This window comes from Lutra lutra, chromosome 1, assembly GCF_902655055.1.
Source record: "Lutra lutra chromosome 1, mLutLut1.2, whole genome shotgun sequence".
Classification (NCBI taxonomy): domain Eukaryota; kingdom Metazoa; phylum Chordata; class Mammalia; order Carnivora; family Mustelidae; genus Lutra; species Lutra lutra.
In genome coordinates this window covers 83,752,999-83,775,101 of record NC_062278.1, presented here as the reverse complement: position 1 = coordinate 83,775,101, position 22,103 = coordinate 83,752,999, and the positions used below count along the sequence as shown (strand labels likewise).

General features: G+C 40.5%; 2 protein-coding genes across 9 annotated transcripts in view; one reads left to right on the top strand and one right to left on the bottom strand.

The window, feature by feature from the left end:
• The window catches only part of VEPH1 (ventricular zone expressed PH domain containing 1), a 254,978-nt gene that overhangs the window by 54,138 nt on the left and 178,737 nt on the right, over positions 1 to 22,103 (top strand). For all 8 annotated transcript variants that reach the window (XR_007127157.1, XM_047728863.1, XM_047728862.1 and 5 more), the window contains exon 5: positions 13,938 to 14,104. Coding sequence is in view for 7 of the 8 variants with exons in the window: in XM_047728863.1 (XP_047584819.1) it covers positions 13,938 to 14,104 (167 nt within the window). In the remaining variant the exon portion in view is untranslated. The remainder of the gene's footprint in view (positions 1 to 13,937; positions 14,105 to 22,103) is intronic.
• On the bottom strand, positions 666 to 6,288 carry PTX3 (pentraxin 3). Its single transcript, XM_047728865.1, has 3 exons — positions 5,997 to 6,288; positions 5,143 to 5,544; positions 666 to 1,851 (listed from the first exon to the last, which is right to left on the bottom strand). The coding sequence occupies exons 1-3, from the start codon at positions 6,124 to 6,126 to the stop codon at positions 1,238 to 1,240; spliced, it is 1,146 nt and encodes a 381-aa protein (XP_047584821.1). The 5' UTR covers positions 6,127 to 6,288; the 3' UTR covers positions 666 to 1,237.

Genomic DNA, 22,103 nt, shown 5'->3' with positions numbered 1-22,103 from the left:
TTGTTCTCCAAACCTCACAAACCAGAGATGATCTGGCCCTATTGTTAAGCAGACTCATCATCAGCGTGGCTCTACCACATTTGCTGCTGTCATTCAGAAGCAGCAGTCTTCTATTACCCCTGCCTAGCCTTAACAGGAGAGAACTGTAGTGTGGTTGAGAGGTACTTCCCCATCTCTAGGCTGAAGGAACTTGACTGGTCTCTCCTTCAGGCACGAGTAAGAGAATGGGTATTTTTTGAGGGCAGGAATCGTTTTTCCAAATTCTTAGATCTTCCCAGGAACAATCCTGGTCATGTATATTTGGGGAACTCTGATATTTTGTTTCTGTGTTACATATGACAGAATGTTGCATATGGTTATAGAAACATCAAATTGGGACCTACAGATCAATATCTCAATTCCTTGATTTCTCAGTTGATAAAACTAAAACCCAGAGAGATGAATTGACTTAGCCAAGATTAGATTTCTTGCTCATGATTTATAGGAAGCCAAAGCTTAAATCAACTCTACAGTTTGTTTCTAACAATATTATTACTATTTACACAATAGATTAGTATCTGAAAACTAGTTCCTACTTTAAGAGTGTAGTTTTGCTCCAAAGCAACTTTTAAATTTATAATTAATTAGATGACACGGAGTAGTTTTATAAAATATTTTATTTACAGTAGAGTTTTACAAAAATAGTCTTAATAAAATTAATACAAAACCATTTTACAATATAACTTATATAACTATCTTCTCAAAAAAGAGACATTTGATTATAACACATAAACTACATTTGCATTTGTTAAGTCACATTGTAGTATAAATATGTTTTTATCATTTTTTTAATAAGGTACATACCAAGAACACTGAACAATGGACAGCAAATGTTATTTTTCTCCCAATGTAAAAGTTATCTCTGGCCAAAACAAAATTAACCAGAGAAAAGTAAAACAATTGTCCTTTTCAACAATACAGTCCTTTTAATTATTTGAGAGTTTATCCGACAAAGACACAGCATTAATCTCAAAGCACCATGGCATAAAATCTAGCAACAGTATCCCCAAAAGCATTCTCCAATGTCTCCTCTTCAACTGTTTATTCAGTATTTTGCCAAGATAAATAAAGATCTCAACTCTCCCCTTCATTAGTCTAAAGTGTTCTTAATATGCACTGAGGTTTTTAGACCGTCCCAACTGGCATATGTTTAAAATGTGAGTTTCTTTCTTTGGCTTCAAGTAGAGTTTCACAACACTTACGAGACATACTGAGCACCTCCGTGTGGCTGAATCTCTGTGACTCCCCACCCAACAACATTTCCCCGGATGTGACAAGACTCTGCTCCGCTGGTCTCTCTTATCTCTTCATTGCTGAGAACACGGTTCCAGATATTGAAGCCTGTGAGTCTTCCAGAAAAGGCCAGTGTTTCATCAAAGCCACCACCCACACAGCAGCCGTTCTTTTCTTGGCCAATTTGCAGGATTCCTCCCTCAGGAACAATGTGACCTGTGGCCATCTTTACTGTGGTAGCCATCAGCTCACCGTTTACCCACAAGGATGTGCTCCCTTTCTCAGAATTCCAGGTGCTACACAGATGGGTCCACTTTCCCAGGGAAATCACAGTATTAGCAATCAGTGTGTTCTCCTCTCCACCCACCACAAACACTATGGACTGATAGCTGAGGTACAGCTGGATCTCATATGGGTTTCTCTTTGTGCCATAGGAAAACAGGATGGTTTTGTTTAATACATCTGTGGCTTTAACCCAAATGCAGGCACTAAAGGACTCAAGCTTCATTGGTGTCACTGGATGCACGCTTCCAAAAATCTTCTTGGAACGCATTGGGAATAAAATTGCTGTTTCACAACCTAGAGGAGCAGGAAAGTAAGAAGAATATGAGAGAAAATATAAATTCATTCAGAAATGATTCCAGCATTTAGGTATTTTAGCACAGGCACTTTAACGACCACAACTGAAAATGATATGCTGTATCCCATTATGACTTGAGGAGCTTCAAGTGTGATCTTGGTAGAGCAAAGAAAACAGGAATAAAGGAAGTCAATTGTCCTACTCAATGAAGCATCTAAGTGGAGAAGGCATGCAGGGTAGCCAGATTGTCCAAATTCAGAAAATAGTGGAAACCATTTCCCCTAGCTTATTTTCTGCTAGACTTTATTTATAATAATAAAATCTAAAATATTTTATTTATTTATTTGACAGATAGAGATCACAAGTAGGCAGAGAGAGAAAGAGAGGAGGAAGCAGGCTCCCTGCTGAGCAGAGAGCCCGATGCGGGGCTCGATCCCAGGACCCTGAGATCATGACCTGAGCCGAAGGCAGCGGCTTAACCCACTGAGCCACCCAGGCGCCCCCACACTGCATTGCTTCTTAATGGGAAAAGAACCCCTTGATTTGGTTAGGAGAGATGGAATTCAGTTTGTTTTACTATTCTTAAAAACTCTTATTTTGTCCACATGCTTATAAATACTATTTAGGCAGCAATAGAAAAAAACTTTAAGGAAGAGTGAACTCTTCCAAGGGGCCTGGTGGAGAACATATTTCTGTTGAAGAGCACTTAGAAGATGCTCAGACACCGCGATGGGAGAATAGTAAAGTTCAGGTCACATGCTTGGTCAGGGAGCTAGAGATGCCCAAGTGAAGACCTTCTAGGTGTCTCTGGGAAATGTGCTAAAACCTTTCGTAGATGAGCTCTGCTTTGTGATAACTTCATGTGAATAAGAGACCAGAAAAAATTAAAAAAAAAAAATCTAAATGAAGGCTAGGCATTCACTTCATAACAAACTAAAGATTTATCATAAAATAGTTCTGATAAGCAAGTTCCAGATCCTCAAAGACTAACTGGTAAACATACAGAACTTGAAGACCCCAAACATCCATGCAAACGATGTTAAACTAAGTTAAATGCCTGCAAGTGATTGAGGGTGAGGCTCTGTCCTAAAAAATTAAACAGATGTGTACCTACAAACAGTCGAAGAAATACTGAGATTCAGAAAATCGTATAAAAGTTACTACAATACTAAAGCACAAATTGGTCCTGTCACATCATGGTATTTTCTTTTTCATTGAATAATTTGAATTTTTGAAGACTTTTAAGATTCATTCTTAATGAGGCTTTCTTGTTTCAAATGAAATTGGTAGATATATTGTTTTTCCCCTAGCTGTGTTAATTAAATTAAACAAAGATTGTGGAACAAAAGATCACCATATGCATGACCATTTGAGATATACTCTGTAATGTCCCAGTAATGTAGTGTTCAGGAGGGGGCCTACTGCAGTTCAATTAACTGATTTCCTGTTTAAATAAACCCAGGCAGTCAAGATTGCATTCCAAAGCATTCCTTGATTGCCTCTGAGAGACCCAGCTTTCCCTGCAGGCTCCACTGGCTACAGTTACGTGAGTTCCTGGAGTGGAATTTCGTGCTCAGTTTTTTTGTGGCTTTTTTGGTGGGGACCAGTGATTGAGCCTCTTGATATCTCTTCAAAATGTCAGAAACTCTCGCATGAAATGGCTTTTAACTAATAGGTTTTTCTGATTACATTATCAAAGACCAAACAAAATTAAAACCAGGTTCTTAGGAGGCCGACAACAGAATAATTAGGAATCCCTTAGGAACCAAGCTGGCAGGAAACCAAAAAGGAGAAATCAAACCATGTGGGTAAAAATACTATTAGATATAATAATAAATTAACATGTCAGAACTCAGAAATACATGCCTCTCTGCTCTAAATACGGAGGTGAGAGTGAAAATTAGCATTAATTCTTCAGTTTGGAGGATACACTGTATGTACAAACATTTCTCATAGTTTGCCAAAGACAATTTCACCCATTAAAATAGCCACAGAATTATAATTTGTCTCTGTCACTTACACTGAAGATCTATTGTATATTTGATTTTATGCCTTTTCGGTCTCTGAACCCGTACTGAATATTCAAGAAAATATGCTCAGTACTGATAAACAGTCCGCAAATATTTAGGAAAGACTGTTACTCTGCTATGGTTTCTGTAATTTTAAATGAAACATGCTGTCACACATGCTTACAATTCTTCTTCCTACCCCAACAGATGAGTTGCTTTATTGTAAATATAAAGAGGGATGGCACTGTTTGTAATTGTTTTCTGTTCATGAGAGTCTCAGGAACAGTGTAAGTTATATTTTCTAACCAAGTCACTGATTTTCTAATATAACCCACAAAAGATTTTTTTGTACTACTACCTCTTAGAAATTTTGACTTCTAAAGGAGGGTTATTTGGCTCCAAATCGTCTCATTTCGTTTAACAATCTTTCAAATGTATTATTTCAAAAGGATTATTTCAGGCCCATGTGTGTTTGGAGATTCATTCATATTCCAGAAGAGTTCAACAAGTTGTATCCGGTTTGAACCGCCTCTCTCCTGTTTGGTCCTGACCCCTTAAAGCCCTGGGGAAGAGGGTTACCCATTTGCTCCTCCAGCAGACCATTTCACTGTGGATCCCGCCCAGTCCAAACCTCACATACTGAGACCTCCCCTCTAGCGGGCTAATTCCACAGACCCCGGGGCCTGGGAGACCCCTCAGGAATTCCACTAATCCTTCAGGAGATGGGGTTCAGTCTCAAGTCTCTTGCCAGAACCAGCGGGGAGGAGGGGCCGGTCCAGGGATCAGAACGTGTAGATAAAAGAATTAGGCTGGGCCCTGAAATAGCGCGGGGAACCAGAGCTCCCCTAAAGAGAGAGACAAGCTAAAATTAGAAGAAGTGGAAATCCCAAACGGAGGGAAGCCGGACAGCTAGAGAGGTCACGGTTAAAACCGGCCAATAGAGCTCCTGCACCGCCCGGTCGGATCGGGTGTCAGTCAGGGGTCCCTAACGTCTATTTCAAGACTGTGATGTCTATGTCCATAGCTCTCTTCTCGGTTCCCGGGGGCTGGAGAATACTTTTTAAAGCCAGTTTTCGCGCCTTGTACGGTGTTTGTGAGGCCTGTGAGCGTGCATGGAGAAACAGAGGTGTGTGTGTGTCCCCATTGAAGCTGCCCCTAGAGGACAACCACCAGGCTTCCCGCCACGCGCGTTCCGAGGACAAAGACGCAGGGTGTTTGGGGGCTGTGGGGAGGGGCGGGAGGCGGGGGGGTAGCGGGAGCCACTCCGCCCGGCGTCCTTACCTGCTGGCAGCCAGCGCCCGGCTGCCCAGCCCTGCACAGCGCGGAGGTCGGCTCGCGTCCGCCGCAGCTCCTCGAGCACGGCGCCCAGGGCGCGCCCCGCCTCCTCCGGGCGCGGCGTCCCCGCGCTCTCCAAGCGCTCCAGCCTGCGGCCCGCCTCGCGGCTCGCCTGCAGCAGCTCGTCCAGCGCCCGGGACAGCCGGGCCTCCGCGGGGGCCGGCGGCGCGCACGGTCTCCCCAGGCTGCCGGCCAGGCGGCCCAGCTCCGCCCGCAGCCTCTGCAGCTCGCCCCGGAGGACGTCGTCGGTGGCCTGCAACAGCATGCCCTCTCTCATCTGCGAGTCCTCCAGCATAATGAAGAGCTTGTCCCACTCGGTGTGCTCCCGACGGCAGTCACACAGCGTGGCTAGAGCGAGGGACACACACGTTACCGAGCCGCCCAGGCCTTTCTCGGGTGCGCTTTGTACAAAGGTGACCTCCCTCGGTGGTCCCAAGTTCCTGCCCAGCCCCATAACCCCCTTCCCTTTAAGGACACCTCGGAAAAACAGCGTGTGAGTATCTCGACAGCGACAGGGACCATTTACGCAGGTATATATTAAGTGGAACTCTGTGAAATTGCCGTTCATGTGACTCAAAACAGGCAAATATCGGCGATTTCATGCGGTTCAAGCCGTTATGTATCTGTGACAGAAATAACTTTTTGAAACCTCCCCCTTTCCTATAGTGCTTCTTTCTTTTGCAAAACAAGCTATAATTTTTAGCACATTTCCTTCGCTACAAAGTATATGTATACTATTTAGAGCCAAAGAGGTGGGTATGTAGTTAGGGTTAGCAGAGAAACAGTTAAAGAGAACTTACGGTCCTCAGTGGGATGGAGTCCATTGTCTATTTCGTTGTCCAAATTCACATACATGAGTTCATAATCATCCGAGGTCTCCGCCAACGCCGCAAACCAGAGAGCACAGAACAGAATCACAGGGAGATGCATTGCTGGAGAGAGACACAAAGTTCTTTCTTCGGCCACTTCCCACAGCTGGCCCGTGGGGACGAGGCGAGAAGCTCTCAAGTGAGCGGTGTTGCTGGAGCAGAGGAGAGTGAGAGTGAAAGGCAGGAGCCCAGAGCCCTTAATAAATGCTGGGGGAAGCCTGAATGGAGATGAATGAGTAATGCCGGTGGCACCGCGGTAACGGGAGTTCCCCTGAATTTGGAGGGGAGGGGGCCTGGTGGGAGGGCGAGGGAAACGTGGATGTTGCACAATCATAGACCGCAAAGGTTTACACTGCCATCAGATTAACTGGAGGAGGGTCAGAGGGGAAAGAGGTGGGGAAACAGGGCTAAGACTGTACCCCCGAGGATTAGCTGTTGTAACTTGAATTGGTAGCACTGAGGGATGAAAGGGAAGGGAGGGGAGGTAGGGGAAGAAATAAGTCAGCAGGCACAGAGGCATGAAAGCAAGATCATCATTTCAGCATTTTGTGTGGTGCCTTTACAGTTTTACAGCCCTTTATGTATAGAAAACTTTCCCCACTTTTCTTTTGTACACAGTTTATAGGTCTAAGTTGTGAAAGTTACTCCACTGATTCCAGGATAAACCAACTCAAAGATTTCTGATTGCTCTAGAAGCCACGTCCATTCCTAGTTATTCCATCTTTAATCCTTCTGGAGTTGCAACTCTACTTTTATAAACATATATATAAAATGAGAGACAACAAAGCAAAACTGGTAAATCTAAAGTAAGAAAGAGCTGGGGAAGAAGCTGATTTTAGGAATATTTCTTTTTGTAAACTGGTGTTATGTAGAAATTGTATTATTTCACTAGGCTTAGAGTCAAAGATCACGTTTTTAAAATAAATTTAGGGATTTCTGCGTCCTTCAAAATAATAAGCTGAAAACTCTCCTGCAAAAAACACCTAGAAATGCATACATTATAATGATAACCTTAAATGTCCAAATGAACTACCAATAAAGTAAGGGAAGTATCCAGGGCCCAATGATAGAGGGGGGAACCAAAACCAAACTTCTAAGCCTGAGAGCTGATGCCAGGACTCCTTGGAGGGACATAGAGGGAAATAAGGGTTATCAATTCTGTAACAACTAAGTGTTAATGACCATGTGGGAACAAAGCTTAGGCCAGAGTGGGAGTTGGAATTGAGAATCTCACCTAAAGCCAGACCCTCAGAGAGTTACATATTGGATTTCAGTGGATATAGCCCCACCCTCTATCCTAACACAAATAAATGGGAAGTCAGCATGTCTTTGACTGAACTCTGCAGGGTCCCTAGTAGTTTGTGGCATGGGTCTGCCCTCACACATGTTCAAGATTCAAATGTATATTATCTACCACAGTAAAAACAAATTCACAATAAAAATATTTAAACATATGAGGAAACAACCCACCACAAATGAGAATCAGCAGATATAGAAAAAGGATTAGGTACCCCTCTCCTGAGAACTTCATTTACTTAAAATATCAGGTAGGAATTAGAAAATGAGTGTGTTTAAAATTGTAAAATTCCAACACAAGAAGTTGGAAACACAAATAAAGAAAAAAAGACATTGTCAAAAGAAAAAGATGAGGCAGATTTTTAAATTTTTTTTACTTTTTTAAAGATTTTATTTATTTGAGAGAGAGAATAAGCATGAGCAGGGGGAGAGGGAAAGGGCAGAAAGAAGGGGAGAAACAGATTCCCCACAAAGCAAGGATCCAGACATGGGGCTCGATCCCAAGACTCTGAGCTGAAGGCAGTTTAACCAATTGAGCCAACCAGGTCTCCCTAGGCAGATTTTTTTTTTTTTAAAGAACCATATGTAACTTCTACAAATAAAAAATTAATTAAAAAATTTAAAACCTCAAGGAATGGATTAAATGGCAAATAGGCAAAGCTGAAGAGAATATTAAAGAACTGGAAGAAGGATCTGAGAAGATCATCCAAAATGTACTCTTTAATTTCAGTAACCTCAAGTCCTTTCATTGCTCAGGAAGATGATAGAGAAATTAATTTTGCTTTGTTAGTTCTGGAATGTTTATCTTTTTGAAGACAGCCATGAAAACCAAAAGGAAATAGAATGTTCCTTTTGAACATTCTTAGAATTAATTTTAGATTAGAATAGTTAGAATTATTCTATTAGAATTATTAGAATTAGTTTTTAGATTAGAATTAGATAATTAGATAATAGATAATTAGACAATAATTAGAATTATTAGAATTAGACTTATTCTATTAGAATAATTAGAATTAAACAAACCTTTTTCAAAAAAAGCGGTAAAGAAGGGGGAAAAACATAGACAAAGCAAGATGAATAAAAAACACAAGATGGGGGATCTGGGTGGTTCTGTGGGTTAAGCCTCTGCCTTCGGCTCAGGTCCTGGGAGGGAGTCCCACATCAGGTTCTCTGCTCAGCAGGGAGGCTGCTTCCCCCTCTCTCTCTGCCTGCCTCTCTGCCTACTTGTGATCTCTCTCTGTCAAGTAAATAAATAAAATCTTTTTTAAAAAATGTAAAAATAAATTCAAATATACCAATAATCATCATAACTATTAATAAAACAAACTTTCCTGTTAAGAGACATAAGATGTCAAGTAGGAATATCTTAAAAGTCCCCAACTATAGGTCACTTACAAAAGCCACCCATAAAACATAAGAATCTAGCGATGCCCAAAGTAAAAAACTTGAAAAAAGCAGTAAAAGAATATGCCAAGCAAATGCAATTCAAAAAAGCTAGGATAGTTACAGTTATATCAACTGGAAATAACTATAAGGGAGAAGAGGATAAAGTATGGTAAACACTTTACTAGAATTTAGTAACATAGTTTCAAAAAATATATGCTAAAGACTGACAAAATTATAAGGAGAAACTGACAAATCCATAATGATGGGGGAGATTTTAATATACCTCTCTCATAACTGCTGTCATAAATGGCTACTCAAATTCCCCCCCCAAAAAAACACCTGCTAAAACATACAGAAACTTACGGTACATGAAGTTTGAAGTAATGAAATGTATAGTACATTGTCCAGAAGGTTTAATAAGCAAGTTCTACCAAACATTCAAGGAACATATAATCCTTTTCTTATACAAACTGCTTCTAAGAATGAAGTGTGCAGGAATGTGCTAAATACTTTCTATATGTGTAGTACCTATGATACTAAAAAGAGACAAGGACAGTATAACAAAAGGTCAGCTTCATTCAAGAACATAGATGCAAAAGCTCTAAATAAAATATTAGCTAAACGAACTTGGCAATATATGCATAAAAATACATTATAACCAATCAACCAAGTTGAGTGTTACTCCAAGACTGCAAGATTGGTTAAACTTAGAGTTATCAATTAATTACATGAACAGTTTAGAAGAAATTATAATCATGTCAATAGATGCAGAAAATCATTTAATAAAATTCATCATTTATGTACAGAAACAAAAATAAAACAGAAATAACAAAATTGATAGAGCCATATACATATATAATGATGGGTCCTTAGAAACACACTTCTTAAAAAGAGTAAAAACAAAAGGATACCTTGGACACTAGCTCTATTCACTGAAGTACTGGAGGTTCTAGCCAGGAAAGTAGGATAAAAAAAAAAAAGCATTAAGACATAAGAACAGAAAAAAAGAAACAAAGCTTTCATCAATCATTATGAGTTGATTGCCTATATACAGAAAATCTAAGAGACGCTGAAGAGAGATTATTAATAAGAGAATTGAGGAAGTTTTGTTGGCTGAAAGATCAACACAAAAATCAGCTGCTTTCTTAATACCAGCAGACAACTGATGATACATTTTTTAAAAGTTTCCATTTACAATAGCAAAACAAAAATGAGATACCTAGGAATCACTTTTAATTAAAAGAACATAAGATGCAGCTAATATCACAAAACTTTATTGAAAAACATCCTTTAAAACCCCGCATAGATGGAAGGACATATGTTTTTGAATGAGTGTTCACTCAATTTCATAAAGATGTCAATTATCCCAAATTAGTCTGTACATTGAGTATGGGAGAAAAAAATAAAGTAGTTTTTCAAGGAAGTTGACAAAGTAATGGTAAAATTTATATAGAGGAACCAAGAAGAATTTGAAGTAGAAGATAATTTGCCCCAGGAGATATAATGATTCATTATAAAGTTACTACAATTAACAAAATGTGTAATTGGTAAAGGTATGATAAATACCCAGAAACAGACCCAGACATATAAGAAACCTTACATGTGAAGAAGGTATTAAAAAATTGGAAGAGAAACAACTGACAACTTGATAAATGCTAGGACAATTATTTATATACACACACAAAATCCATTCCTCACGTACAAAAGTAAATTCCAGATGGATTAAAGACAAATATGAAAAACAAAACCATAATGCTTTTAAGAGAAAATTTTTATGAACCTAGGCTAGAGAACGATACCTTAATAACAAAAAAATTATAAACTATAAAGAAATTTAAAAAAATCAAGTACATTGACATTGCAATAGAAAAAAACCAACTAGTGTCTAGAATAAATAAATAGCTTCTACAAATCAAGAAAAAAACACAAACATCCCAGCTGAAAATAGGCAAAAGATATGAATGGTCAAATGGTGAGAGGGGAAATGACCTGTAAACATATTAAAAGGATGCTTAGCTGCACAAGCAGTTAAGGAAATGAAGATGAAAACAACAAAAAAATGAGATCCCATCCCACACTCCATCAGGCTGGCAAAAACTGATGTCTGTCAAGACCAAATGTTGGCAAAGATAAGGAACAACAGAAACACTCATGTTGCCGGTGGGTGTGTAGGTTATTATAGTCATGATGGTAGGCAGAATAATGCCCCCCCCCACAAATGTTCACATCTTTATCCCCACAACCTGTGGACATGTTATTTCACTGCATTGAAAATTAAGGTTGAGGGGAGCCTGGGTGACTCAGTGGGTTAAAGCCTCTGCCTTCGGCTCAGGTCATGATCCCAGGGTCCTGGGATCGAGCCCCACATCAGGCTCTCTCCTCCACGGGGAGCCTGCTTCCTCCTCTCTCTCTTTCTGCCTGCCTCTCTGCCTACTTGTGATCTCTGTCTGTCAAATAAATAAATAAAATCTTTAAAAAAAAAAGAAAGGGTTGAAATTGAAATTAAGGTTGCTACATTAAATATGGAGATAACCCTAGATGATACACATGGGCTCAGTGTAATCACAAGGGTTCTTAAAAGCGGAAAAGAGGCAGAAGGGAGAATCAGAGGAAGAGGTATGATGATAGCAGAGTCAGAGAGGTGCTTGCTCTGTTGCTGATTTTGAAGATGAAGGAAGGGAACTCCAAGGAATGCTGGTAGTCTCTAGAAACTAGAAAAGTCAAGGAAACCAATTCCCTTCTATAGCCTCCGAGAAGGAACTCATGCCTTCCAATGCCTGGATTTCAGCCCAGTGAGATTCACAGCAGACTTCTGAAGTATAGAAATATAAGATAAGAATTTGGGCCACTAAGTTTTTGGTAATTTCTTATGGCAGCTTAGAAAACTAATACAACCACACTGCAGAGAAATTTTGGAGGATCTAGAAACTTAACTCCCAGGGACACAGTCACTGCTTTCTGCTTAATTATGTGACCCAGGGACAATCAGCATCACGTGAGAGCTTGTTAGAAATTCAGATTCTCAAGCCCAAACTCTGAACCAGCTGAATCAATATACCCAGGTGATTTCTAAGCAATTAAGCTCGGAGGCCACACCCTAGGGAAGAGCTTCCATTTATGAACAAAGAAATAGGTATAAAAATTGCAGTGCTATTGGTAAAAAGCATCATCATCATAGCAGTGTCTTTCAACCATAGAGTATATGAATAAATTATTGTCTGTTTATACAATAGAATACCATACAGCTGTGAGAATAAGTGAAGGAGAGCTTTTTGGAGCTAAAACTTCAACACGGTGTTGAATGTAAAAAAAAAAATGTTCCAAAGAGATTTGTACAGTATGAATATTATTGATATAAAATTTTAAAGCATGCAAAACAACACCATAAAATGTTTGTTGGTATAGACTCATGCAACTAAGAAGTAAAAATATCCGTGAAGATGATAAATACTATCTTTAGGATGGTGGTTGCCCTTGGGGAGAAAAGGAAATGAGTGGGATAGGAAGCCATTTTGGCATGAGGTTTTTTGACAAAGCTAGCTGGTGGGCACAAACCTATTCTTTATATTATTACCTCATTTGCCTAATGTTTTAAAATATTCTATAATTTTAAAAAAATGTTAGTTTATAAATGGAATTTACAGGATTTCTCTTTTTGCTTCTGATTTTTAGAATTTCTACATCGAAGTGTCTTCATCAGTTTCTAACTTAGAAAAAAATTTTATGCAATTACTTTTGCATCATTTGATCAAAATTCAAGTCAGCTGAAAATGACTAATCTGGAGATTTTCCCTTCAAGACTCTCAGGGTGTCTAATGAGTATCACACCAAAAGCCTTATACCAGTTTCCTGTCTTCGATTCCAAAAAGAGTGCTACTTATCATGAAATTTTTTAGGGATTGGTCAGTGTGTCTACATAATTAAGCTCTAAGATCTATTGTACCCTGTACAGAGTGGGCATTACATTTAAAATTTCTGCTTGTTTAAGGAAAAGCTCTTGGTTAAAAGAGAAGGAAAACAGATAAAGCAATGTGTTGTGTATGGACACAACTTGTTTTAAAAAAGAAAACCCTGAATATTTCTAGTACTTTGCAGTCCTTGGGCATATGACCAAAACCTTCTGGAGATTAATTCTATGAACCACATGTGGGAAAAGCAATTCTCATTATTAATCATCACCCATATACATTTAAGTTGATCCAGAATCACCCTTCTACTATTTTTAGTCACTGGTATTCTGAAAATGATAGCCTTTTGTCCAATTCTCATATCTAAATGTCCTTTATATGTGGACACATTCCTTCTGTTTGAGAAAGGTCTACATACGCGTAATCACCGGTGCTTATTTGATTCCTTCTCTGTCCTTCTTCTATATACAAAGCCAAATTTAAAGTAAATAGACACAAAAAGAATTTTCTTCAAGAAATCCCTAGAAACCAATTCTCCTGAGACATTTAAGTTACTTGAGAGGCTTTTGAGAAAAAATCCATACCGTAAAGTGATAAGCAGATGTTTCCCATATGTCGTTTGCAGATAAGTCCCTATAGCTTATGCAGTATCTTTTCTGGAGATTTTGCCATTTTAAATCCAGTTGTCCATACATGTCTTTGAGGCAAATCATGTGTGACAAACAAGCTGAATCTAAACTTCCCTTGAAATAGTACAGAAATTGGGGATTTAAATTTGCATTGCTACTTTTCTGACTATTCATAAAAATAAGGCACCTTTGCCATATGTCAGTTGTCTTAATCATGCCCCCATATCTCTCAGGAACGTGGATACATTCCTCTGCACTTTTTTTGGTTTGGTTTCATGCTTATGGCACTGCTTAGTTTTCATTTAAACAACATCCAAATGTTTTTTCTCATCAGGAATTCTTTGTCAGAACAGTTTCCTTCTTAAGGGTGTGGTCTGGTTACTGTCAAATTTTCCTCTTTCCCCGTGGTGGCTTACTCAGGAAAAGTTTTCATTAGATAATAAATAAATAAAATATTCCCTTGTATGGAATCCATTTAAATCATGCTTTAATGATTTTTCAGAATAAGATATGGTGTTATTTTTAGAAGAAGACTTGGCCCTCACTCCTCACTTTTTAATGAATAAGTGCAAAGTTTATTGCATTGACAATAAATGTGTTTCCACTGCCCTTGAGCTAATAACTCACCATTCTCGGTATTGTTCCCTCAACAGGCAATGCCATGCTGTTGAGGGTGTTGCCTGCTGTGTATGAAAAGCAGCCTCAGCCAATCAATAGACACCTGACAGAACTCCTGGCCTTGATGTCTCAGCTGGAACAACCAGAACAGTACCATCTTCTCCGGCTTTTGCATGTAGCCGTGAAGAGAAAGCAACCAGAGGTAAAAAAGCAAAAGCACATCATGTATTTGATGATCCACACAACCAGGCATGTTTTTGGGTATGAGAACAGGATATGTGCTTCAGGTTTCCGCTCCCGTGTGCCCAAACACACCCATCTTTAAATGAAAGCACTCATTCGCTTTTTCTAGACCCATGTAAGTGAGGAGGTGACGGCAGAGGTTGGGTACTGTGTTATGGTTCCCCAGAGAAATAGAACCAGGATACATATATCATGAGCAACTGGGATTGGCTTACGTGACTATGAGACTGAGAAGTCCTGCAGTACAACCTTTGTACACAGAGGGCCCAAGAGAACAAGTGGTGTAGTTCCGGTCTAAATCCAAAGGCCTGAGGAGCAGAAGAATCAAAGGTGTGAGCCTTGGTCAGAGTCTGAAAGCTTCAGAACTGGATGGCTGGTGCTGTAAGTCACGGTCTAAGGCAGGAGTGGACCAATGTCCCAGCTCAACCACTCATACTCAGGCCCTCAGCAGTTTCGAGGACACCCGCCCACATTGGGAAGGGCAATCTGCTTTACTCATTCTACCAATTTAAATGCCGGTCTCATCTGGAAACACCCTCAACAAACGCATGCAGAATACTGTTCAAGCAGGCATGTGGGCACTCCATGACCCAGTGAAGTGGACACATAAAATTAACCATAACAGGCACAGTACTAAAAACAGAACAAAGGTAAAACCTGTCACTATGGCAGAAAAGCTTGAATTGAAATTGAGTGTGGCCATGCAGTCCAGGAATCTGGTTTCTCAGAAAAGGCCAAGGAAATGACCTATGCATGGGGAAGTCAGCCTGGAGTGACAGCAGAGCCTTGTTTTCTAGGTAGCAAGTTAGTTGCTGATTTTTTATAATCAAATAAAAGATTGAAATAATTAGGATGATTGTGATTAGCAGTTGCAGAACACCCAACCCATGTTGATTTAAATAATAAAAGGAATTTATTAGCTAATTAGATGGGGCAAAATGCCTTCTGATGAGGTGGTTGATCCAGGAGCTCAAATAATACAAACAGAACAGTTTTCCTATTCTCTATTTCTCAGATTTGATTTCTGATTTTGGGTTCCATTTTCAGCAGGCTTTCTCCTTGTGGGCTCCATACAGGTCCAAGGGGCTCTCAAGGCACCATGCTTCTTCTGCCTCCCCCCACCCCACCAACATCCAAACAAAAGTCCTGGTATTAGGACACACACTGTACCCCTGGTGCTTCTGCTGACCCCCAGTGATACTCAGATAGAGACTAAAGACTGCTAGGAAGGGGAAAGTAGAAACGGATTACAGAAGGTACCCAAACATGTGCTCAAGTGAAGATTAAAGGTCAGCCCAAGGTTTTATCAATCATGGTCACAGCTCTGTTTCATTTCCTGAGTGAACATTAAGGTGAATACTGGAACATTTGAAGTCAACATTCAAACTGTTCAAAGAAAAGCAGGCAAAAATGGTCATATGTGTAATTAACCACAATAGGCTGCCAATACCTGGTGGTAAGGAATCATTTCTTCTTTTCTTCTGTATCCCAGACCTTGGCATAGTACCCAAAAGCACTCAGTAAACATTCATGAAATGAAACAGAATAAAACAGTGTGATAAATGTTCTACAGATGGTACAAACAGAAAGAGGGGCAATAAATTCTGCCTTAGGGAGAAATAGGTAACATGAAGATTCACAGTGGGAAGGGCCTCAGGGCTAGACCTTGAAGAATGGGAGATTTTGGTCCAGGTGGAGCAGAGGGGCAAAAGGCCTTGAGGAGGTGGAGACAGGGTTAGGTTTGGGAAGGGGCCATGGATTCTGCCTTTTTCCAGATTCTCAGGTGATGCTTTTCCCACTGCTTCAGACCGCACTTTGAGTAGCTAGGTGGGAGGTTGGGCAGAGGACTGGGGCATATATGTTACCTGGTGCGCGTTTTTGCTCTTGCCCTTAGAGCAATATATTGTCATTATTTTTGCATGACTGTCTTTCCTAGTGTGCTCTAAACTCTTTGAGGGACATAGGACCAGTGTCTGCATATTCACATGCATTCCCTGCACACACAGTAGGATTACAATAAAAAGTTGATGAATTCAGGGAGGAATAAATGACCAGAAGAGACCAAAGAGCCTGGAGACCATGGAGAACCAGGGAAAGATGTTGAGGTTCCAAAGGGTGAAAAGTGACTCAACAGGATCAAGATCTGGAGAAGTAAAGTACCTTGGAGACAGGAACTGAACTTAGCTTTGACAACCGGGGACTCTGCAGGGCACTGCCTATGTGGGTGGGGTGAGGAGTGGTGGTCCTCTATTATGGACTGTGTGTGGAGGAAGGTTAGGAATTGACTGCACGAGTGCAGAAGTTTAACGAAATAAGGAGAGCTAAAATAAAAACCAGTCACAATGAAGAGATTGCAGATGTGGAACAAAGTACTAGCTAGAATCAGGGGCTAGAAGCAGTTGGAGAATGAATACCAGAGTGTAAGTGGAGGAATCAGTTTGGGAAAGAATTAAGGATAAAAAGTTGGAGCAAAACTGTAGTAGAGTTTGGGCAAGGAATAGAGTTGAGGGATCACTGGATCACCTAAGAGGAGGCTTGGCCTGAAGGGAACAGAATGGGTAGGGTATTTGTTTCCCAGCCCTGCTGAAACAAATGACCACAAACTTGATTTAAGACAGCACAAATTTATTATCCTCCAGTTCTTGAGATCAGAAGTCCCAAATGGGTCAACAGGGTTGCACTCCTTCTGGAGGCACTAGGGGAGAAATCTGTTTCTTTGACTTTTTCCAGCTTCTGGAGGCTGCCTGCACTTCTCAGCTCCTGTCCTGCCTTCCTCTCACCTCTGCTTTTCTCATCACATCTCCTTCTCTGACTCTGAGACTCTTTCCTCCCTCTTCTAAGGGCCCTTGTTGGTGCCACCCAGATGATCCATGATTATCTCTCCATCTCAAGACCTTGAGCTTAATTATACCTGCAAAGTCCCTTTTGCTGCACAAGGCAACATCATCACAGGTTCTGGGGATTAGGGTGTATATACATCTTTGGGGAGTCATTATTCTGCCTACCACAGATAGAATTTGGGGACCAGATGATATGGGGGAATGGGGAGGGGTGACCAAAACACCAAACTTGGTTTCATAAAGGAGCCAGCTGGCATGCCATTTTATTTGCAGCCTGCAAACAAGAGCAAAACATAGTTTTTATTTTTTTTTATAAAGATTTTATTTATTTATTTGACAGACAGAGATCACAAGTAGGCAGAGAGGCAGGCAGAGAGAGAGGAAGGGAAGCAGGCTCCCCGCTGAGCAGAGAGCCTGATGTGGAACTCGATCCCAGGACCCTGAGGTCACGACCTGAGCCGAAGGCAGCAGCCCAACCCACCTAGCCATCCAGGCGCCCAAAACATAGTTTTTGGAAAGGCAGGGTCAATAAAAATTCAAAGGGGACCTAGGGAGAGTCATTTAATTCAATTTATTTCCCATGGGCTAAAGGCTGGACATAAACATAGATGAAACCAGCAGGAGGCTCACTTATAGGAAGGGGAAGGGAGAAGACTTGGGGTCTTCCAACCTCAAATGATGGGATCCAAGAGTAATGGTGGCACCATGGGTGACATTCAAAGAGGTCTCATCAGACACCTGGTTATAGCTCCTCTGTGGCTGAGACACAGAAAAAGTCATTTATAATCAGGCCCCTGACCACTGTCTGTTCTGATGGGGCCTCTTTAACTCCCAGCACCTTGAACAATTATGGGGTCCTAAACACCCATGGTTGGACACTCTCCTCTCAGTGCACTGAGTTTTTATATACATGCTGTGTTCTTCTGGAATGTTCTTCCCTCATCACCACTACCACTCTTTCTGGACTGACTATTCCTGGTCATTAGACAAGTACTTCTATGTCTATGTCTAGGAATCTTCTGACTCCTTCCTTCCCCACATCTCTGCCATACCAAATTTCACACTGTAATGAATCTGTCTCTACTGGACTCTCTCTGAACCACCTTGGCTGTGATGCAAATGCTGGCGACATGAAGACGACTTTGTTCACCACTATGTGCCTGAGGCCTTGCATAGGACCTGGCACACAGAAGTCACTTCATGAATATTTCTTTCTTTTTTTTTTCTATTTTATTATTTTATTTTATTTATTTTTTTTTAAATTTTTTCAGCATAACAGTATTCATTATTTTTGCACCACACCCAGTGCTCCATGCAATCCGTGCCCTCTACAATACCCACCACCTGGTGCCCCCAACCTCCCACCCCCCACCCCTTCAAAATTCTCAGATCGTTTTTCAGAGTCCATAGTCTCTCATGGTTCACCTCCCCTTCCAATTTCCCTCAACTCCCTTCTCCTCTCCATCTCCCCTTGTCCTCCATGCTAATTGTTATGCTCCACAAATAAGTGAAACCATATGATAATTGACTCTCTCTGCTTGACTTATTTCACTCAGCATAATCTCTTCCAGTCCCGTCCATGTTGCTACAAAACTTGGGTATTCATCCTTTCTTTTTTCTTTTTTTTTTTTTTTTACAGCTTTATAAACATATATTTTTATCCCCAGGGGTACAGGTCTGCGAATCGCCAGGTTTACACACTTCACAACACTCACCATAGCACATACCCTCCCCAATATCCATAACCCCACCCCCCTCTCCCAACCCCCTCCCCCCATCAACCCTCAGTTTGTTTTGTGAGAATAAGAGTCACTTATGGTTTGTCTCCCTCCCAATCCCATCTTGTTTCATTTACTCTTCTCCTACCCCCTCAACCCCCCATGTTGCATCTCCTCTCCCTCATATCAGGGAGATCATATGATAGTTGTCTTTCTCCGATTGACTTATTTCGCTAAGCATGATACCCTCTAGTTCCATCCACGTCGTCGCAAATGGCAAGATTTCATTTCTTTTGATGGCTGGATAGTATTCCATTGTGTATATATACCACATCTTCTTTATCCATTCGTCTGTAGATGGACATCTAGGTTCTTTCCATAGTTTGGCTATTGTAGACATTGCTGCTATAAACATTCGGGTGCACGTGCCCCTTCGGATCACTACGTTTGTATCTTTAGGGTAAATACCCAGCAGTGCAATTGCAGGGTCATAGGGTAGTTCTATTTTCAACATTTTGAGGAACCTCCATGCTGTTTTCCAGAGTGGTTGCACCAGCTTGCATTCCCACCAACAGTGTAGGAGGGTTCCCCTTTCTCCGCATCCTCGCCAGCATCTGTCATTTCCTGACTTGTTAATTTTAGCCATTCTGACTGGTGTGAGGTGATATCTCATGGTGGTTTTGATTTGTATTTCCCTGATGCCGAGTGATATGGAGCACTTTTTCACTTCATGAATATTTCTTAACACAGATGAGTTAGTATTAGTGCCTAAAGTTGCAGAGGACCTAATCATTCATAAAGGACTTCTTTTTTTTAGTATCTAATCCTACCAATCATCTAATCCTACCGATTTATTTATTTATTTTAATTTTAAGATATTATTATTTATTTGTGACAGAGAGAGATAGCAAGAGAGGGAATACAAAGGCAGGAAAGTGGGAGAGGGAGAAGCAGGCCTCTCTCTAAGCAGGGAGCCCAATACAGGGCTCAATCCCAGGACACTGGGATCATGACCTGAGCCAAAGGCAGACACTTCACAACTGAGCCACCCAGACACCCCTAATCCTACCAATTTAATTTACTCCTACCAATAACTCTATGATGTGTTATTTTTTTCTCTATTCTATACCAGTCCAAATGGATGTTCTGGGAGGTTAACTTGCCCCCATCACACAGATAGTAAGAAGTAAGTGACAGATCTAGGACTCTGATCCCCAACTTCCTTCTCTCTCTTTGTCTGGGGGAAATAACCAAGTTCAATTCACTGCACTTTGCAGCTATTGTATTTTTTACAAATTAAGGTTTTGTGGCCACCCTGCGTCAAGCAAGGCTATGGTTACAATTTTTCCAATAGCACTTGTTTACTTTGAGTCTCTGTGTCACTTTTTCATAATTCTTGCAATGATTCAAACGTCTTTATTATTATTATATTTGTTATGGTGATGTGTGATCAGTGATCTTTAATGATACTATTGTAATTGTTTTGGGGTACCCCAAACTGCACCCATAGGGATGCAAACTTCATAGATAAATGTGTGTGTTTTGACTGCCCCATTCACCCTCCATTCCCCATCTATCTCCCTATCCCAGCGTTCCCCCATTCCTTGAGACACAACACAATTGAAATTAGGCCACCTAAGAACCCTAGAAAAGCCTCTAAGTGTTCAGGTGAAAGGAGGAGTAGCAGCTCTCTCACTTTAAATAAAAAACTAGGCATGAATTAGCTTAATGAAGAAGGCATGCCAAAAGCTGACATAGGTCAAAAGCTGGGCCTCTTGTGCCAAATATCGATCTCTTAGCTAAGTTGTAAATGTAAAGGAAAAGTTCTTGAAGAAAATTGAAAGTGCTACTCCTTTGAACGCATGAGTGATAAGAAAACCAAACAGCCTTATTTTTGCTGTGGAGAAAGTGTGAGTGGTCTGGATAAAAGATGAAACCAGCCATGACGTTTTCTTAAGCCAAAGCCTAATGCAGCTCAGTTCTACAAAAGTGGAGAGAGGTGAGGAACCTGTGGAAGTGAAGTTTGATGTTGAAGCTGTAACAAGCTATGTAGATGATCGATCTAAGAAAATTCATGAAGGTGGCTGCACTAAACAACAGATTTTTCCGTGCTAATAAACCAGCCTTCTCTTAGAAGAAGATGCTGTCTAGGAATTTCATTGCTATAGAGGAGAAATCAATGCTTGGCTTTAAGACCTCAAAGGACACCCTTCTCTTTTGTTAGGGGTTGCTGCAGTTGGTGACTTCAAGTTAAAGCCAATGCTCACTGACCATTTTGAAAATTCTAGAGTCCTTAAGAATGATGCTAACTCCACTCTGCCTGTGCTCTAGAAATGGAACAACAAAGCCTGGTTGACAGCACATCTGTTTACAACGTGGTTTACTAAATATTTTAAGCCCACTGTTGAGACTTACAGCTCAGAAAAAGGAAGAGAAAGAGAGAGATTCCTTTCAAAATATGACGGCTCATTGACCATTCACGTGGTCACCCAAGAGCTCTAATGGATGTGTACTATGAAATCAATGTTTTCATGCCTGCTAACATGAGTGGATCAGTGAGTGGATTTGAACTTTGAAGTACTACTACTTAAGAAATACACTTCATAAGACTGTAGCTGCCATACATAGTGATTCCTCTGATGGATCTGGGCAAAGTAAACCGAAAACCTTCTGGAAAGGAGTTAACATTGTAGACATCAGTAAGAACGTTCATGGTTCATGAGAGGAGGACAAAATATTATTGTGAACAGGAGTTTGGAAGAAGTTGATTCCAACCTTCATGGATGACTTTGAGGATTCATGACTTCCCTGGAGGAAGTAACTGCAGATATGGCAAAAATAGCATGAGAACTAGACTTAAACAGGAACCTGAAGATGAGACTGAATTGCTACAATTTTGTGATAAAACTTTTAAAGATATGAAGACATGCTTCTTTTGGAGGAGCAAAGGAAGTGGTTTCTTGAGCTGGAATCCACTCCCAGTGAAGAAGCTGTGGAGACTGTTGTAATGACAACAAAGGATTTAGAATCTTACATACACTTGGTTGATAAAGCAGCAGCATAATTTGAGAGGATTGACTCCAGTTTTGAAAGCAGTTCTACTGTGGGTAAAATGCTATCAAATAATATTTCATGCTGTAGAGAAATCATTTGTGAAAGGAAGAGTCAGTTGATGTGGTGAATTTCATTGCTATCTTATTTTAAGAAATTGCCACAGGACCCCAGCCTTCAGCAGCCATCACCCTGATCAGTCAGCAGCCATCAACATAAAGACAAGACCCTCTGCCAGCAAAAAGATTACAATTCGCCAAAAGCTCAGATGATGGTTAGCATTTTTAAACAATGTATTTTAACTAAGGTATATACATTTTTTAGACATAATGCTATTGCACACTTAATA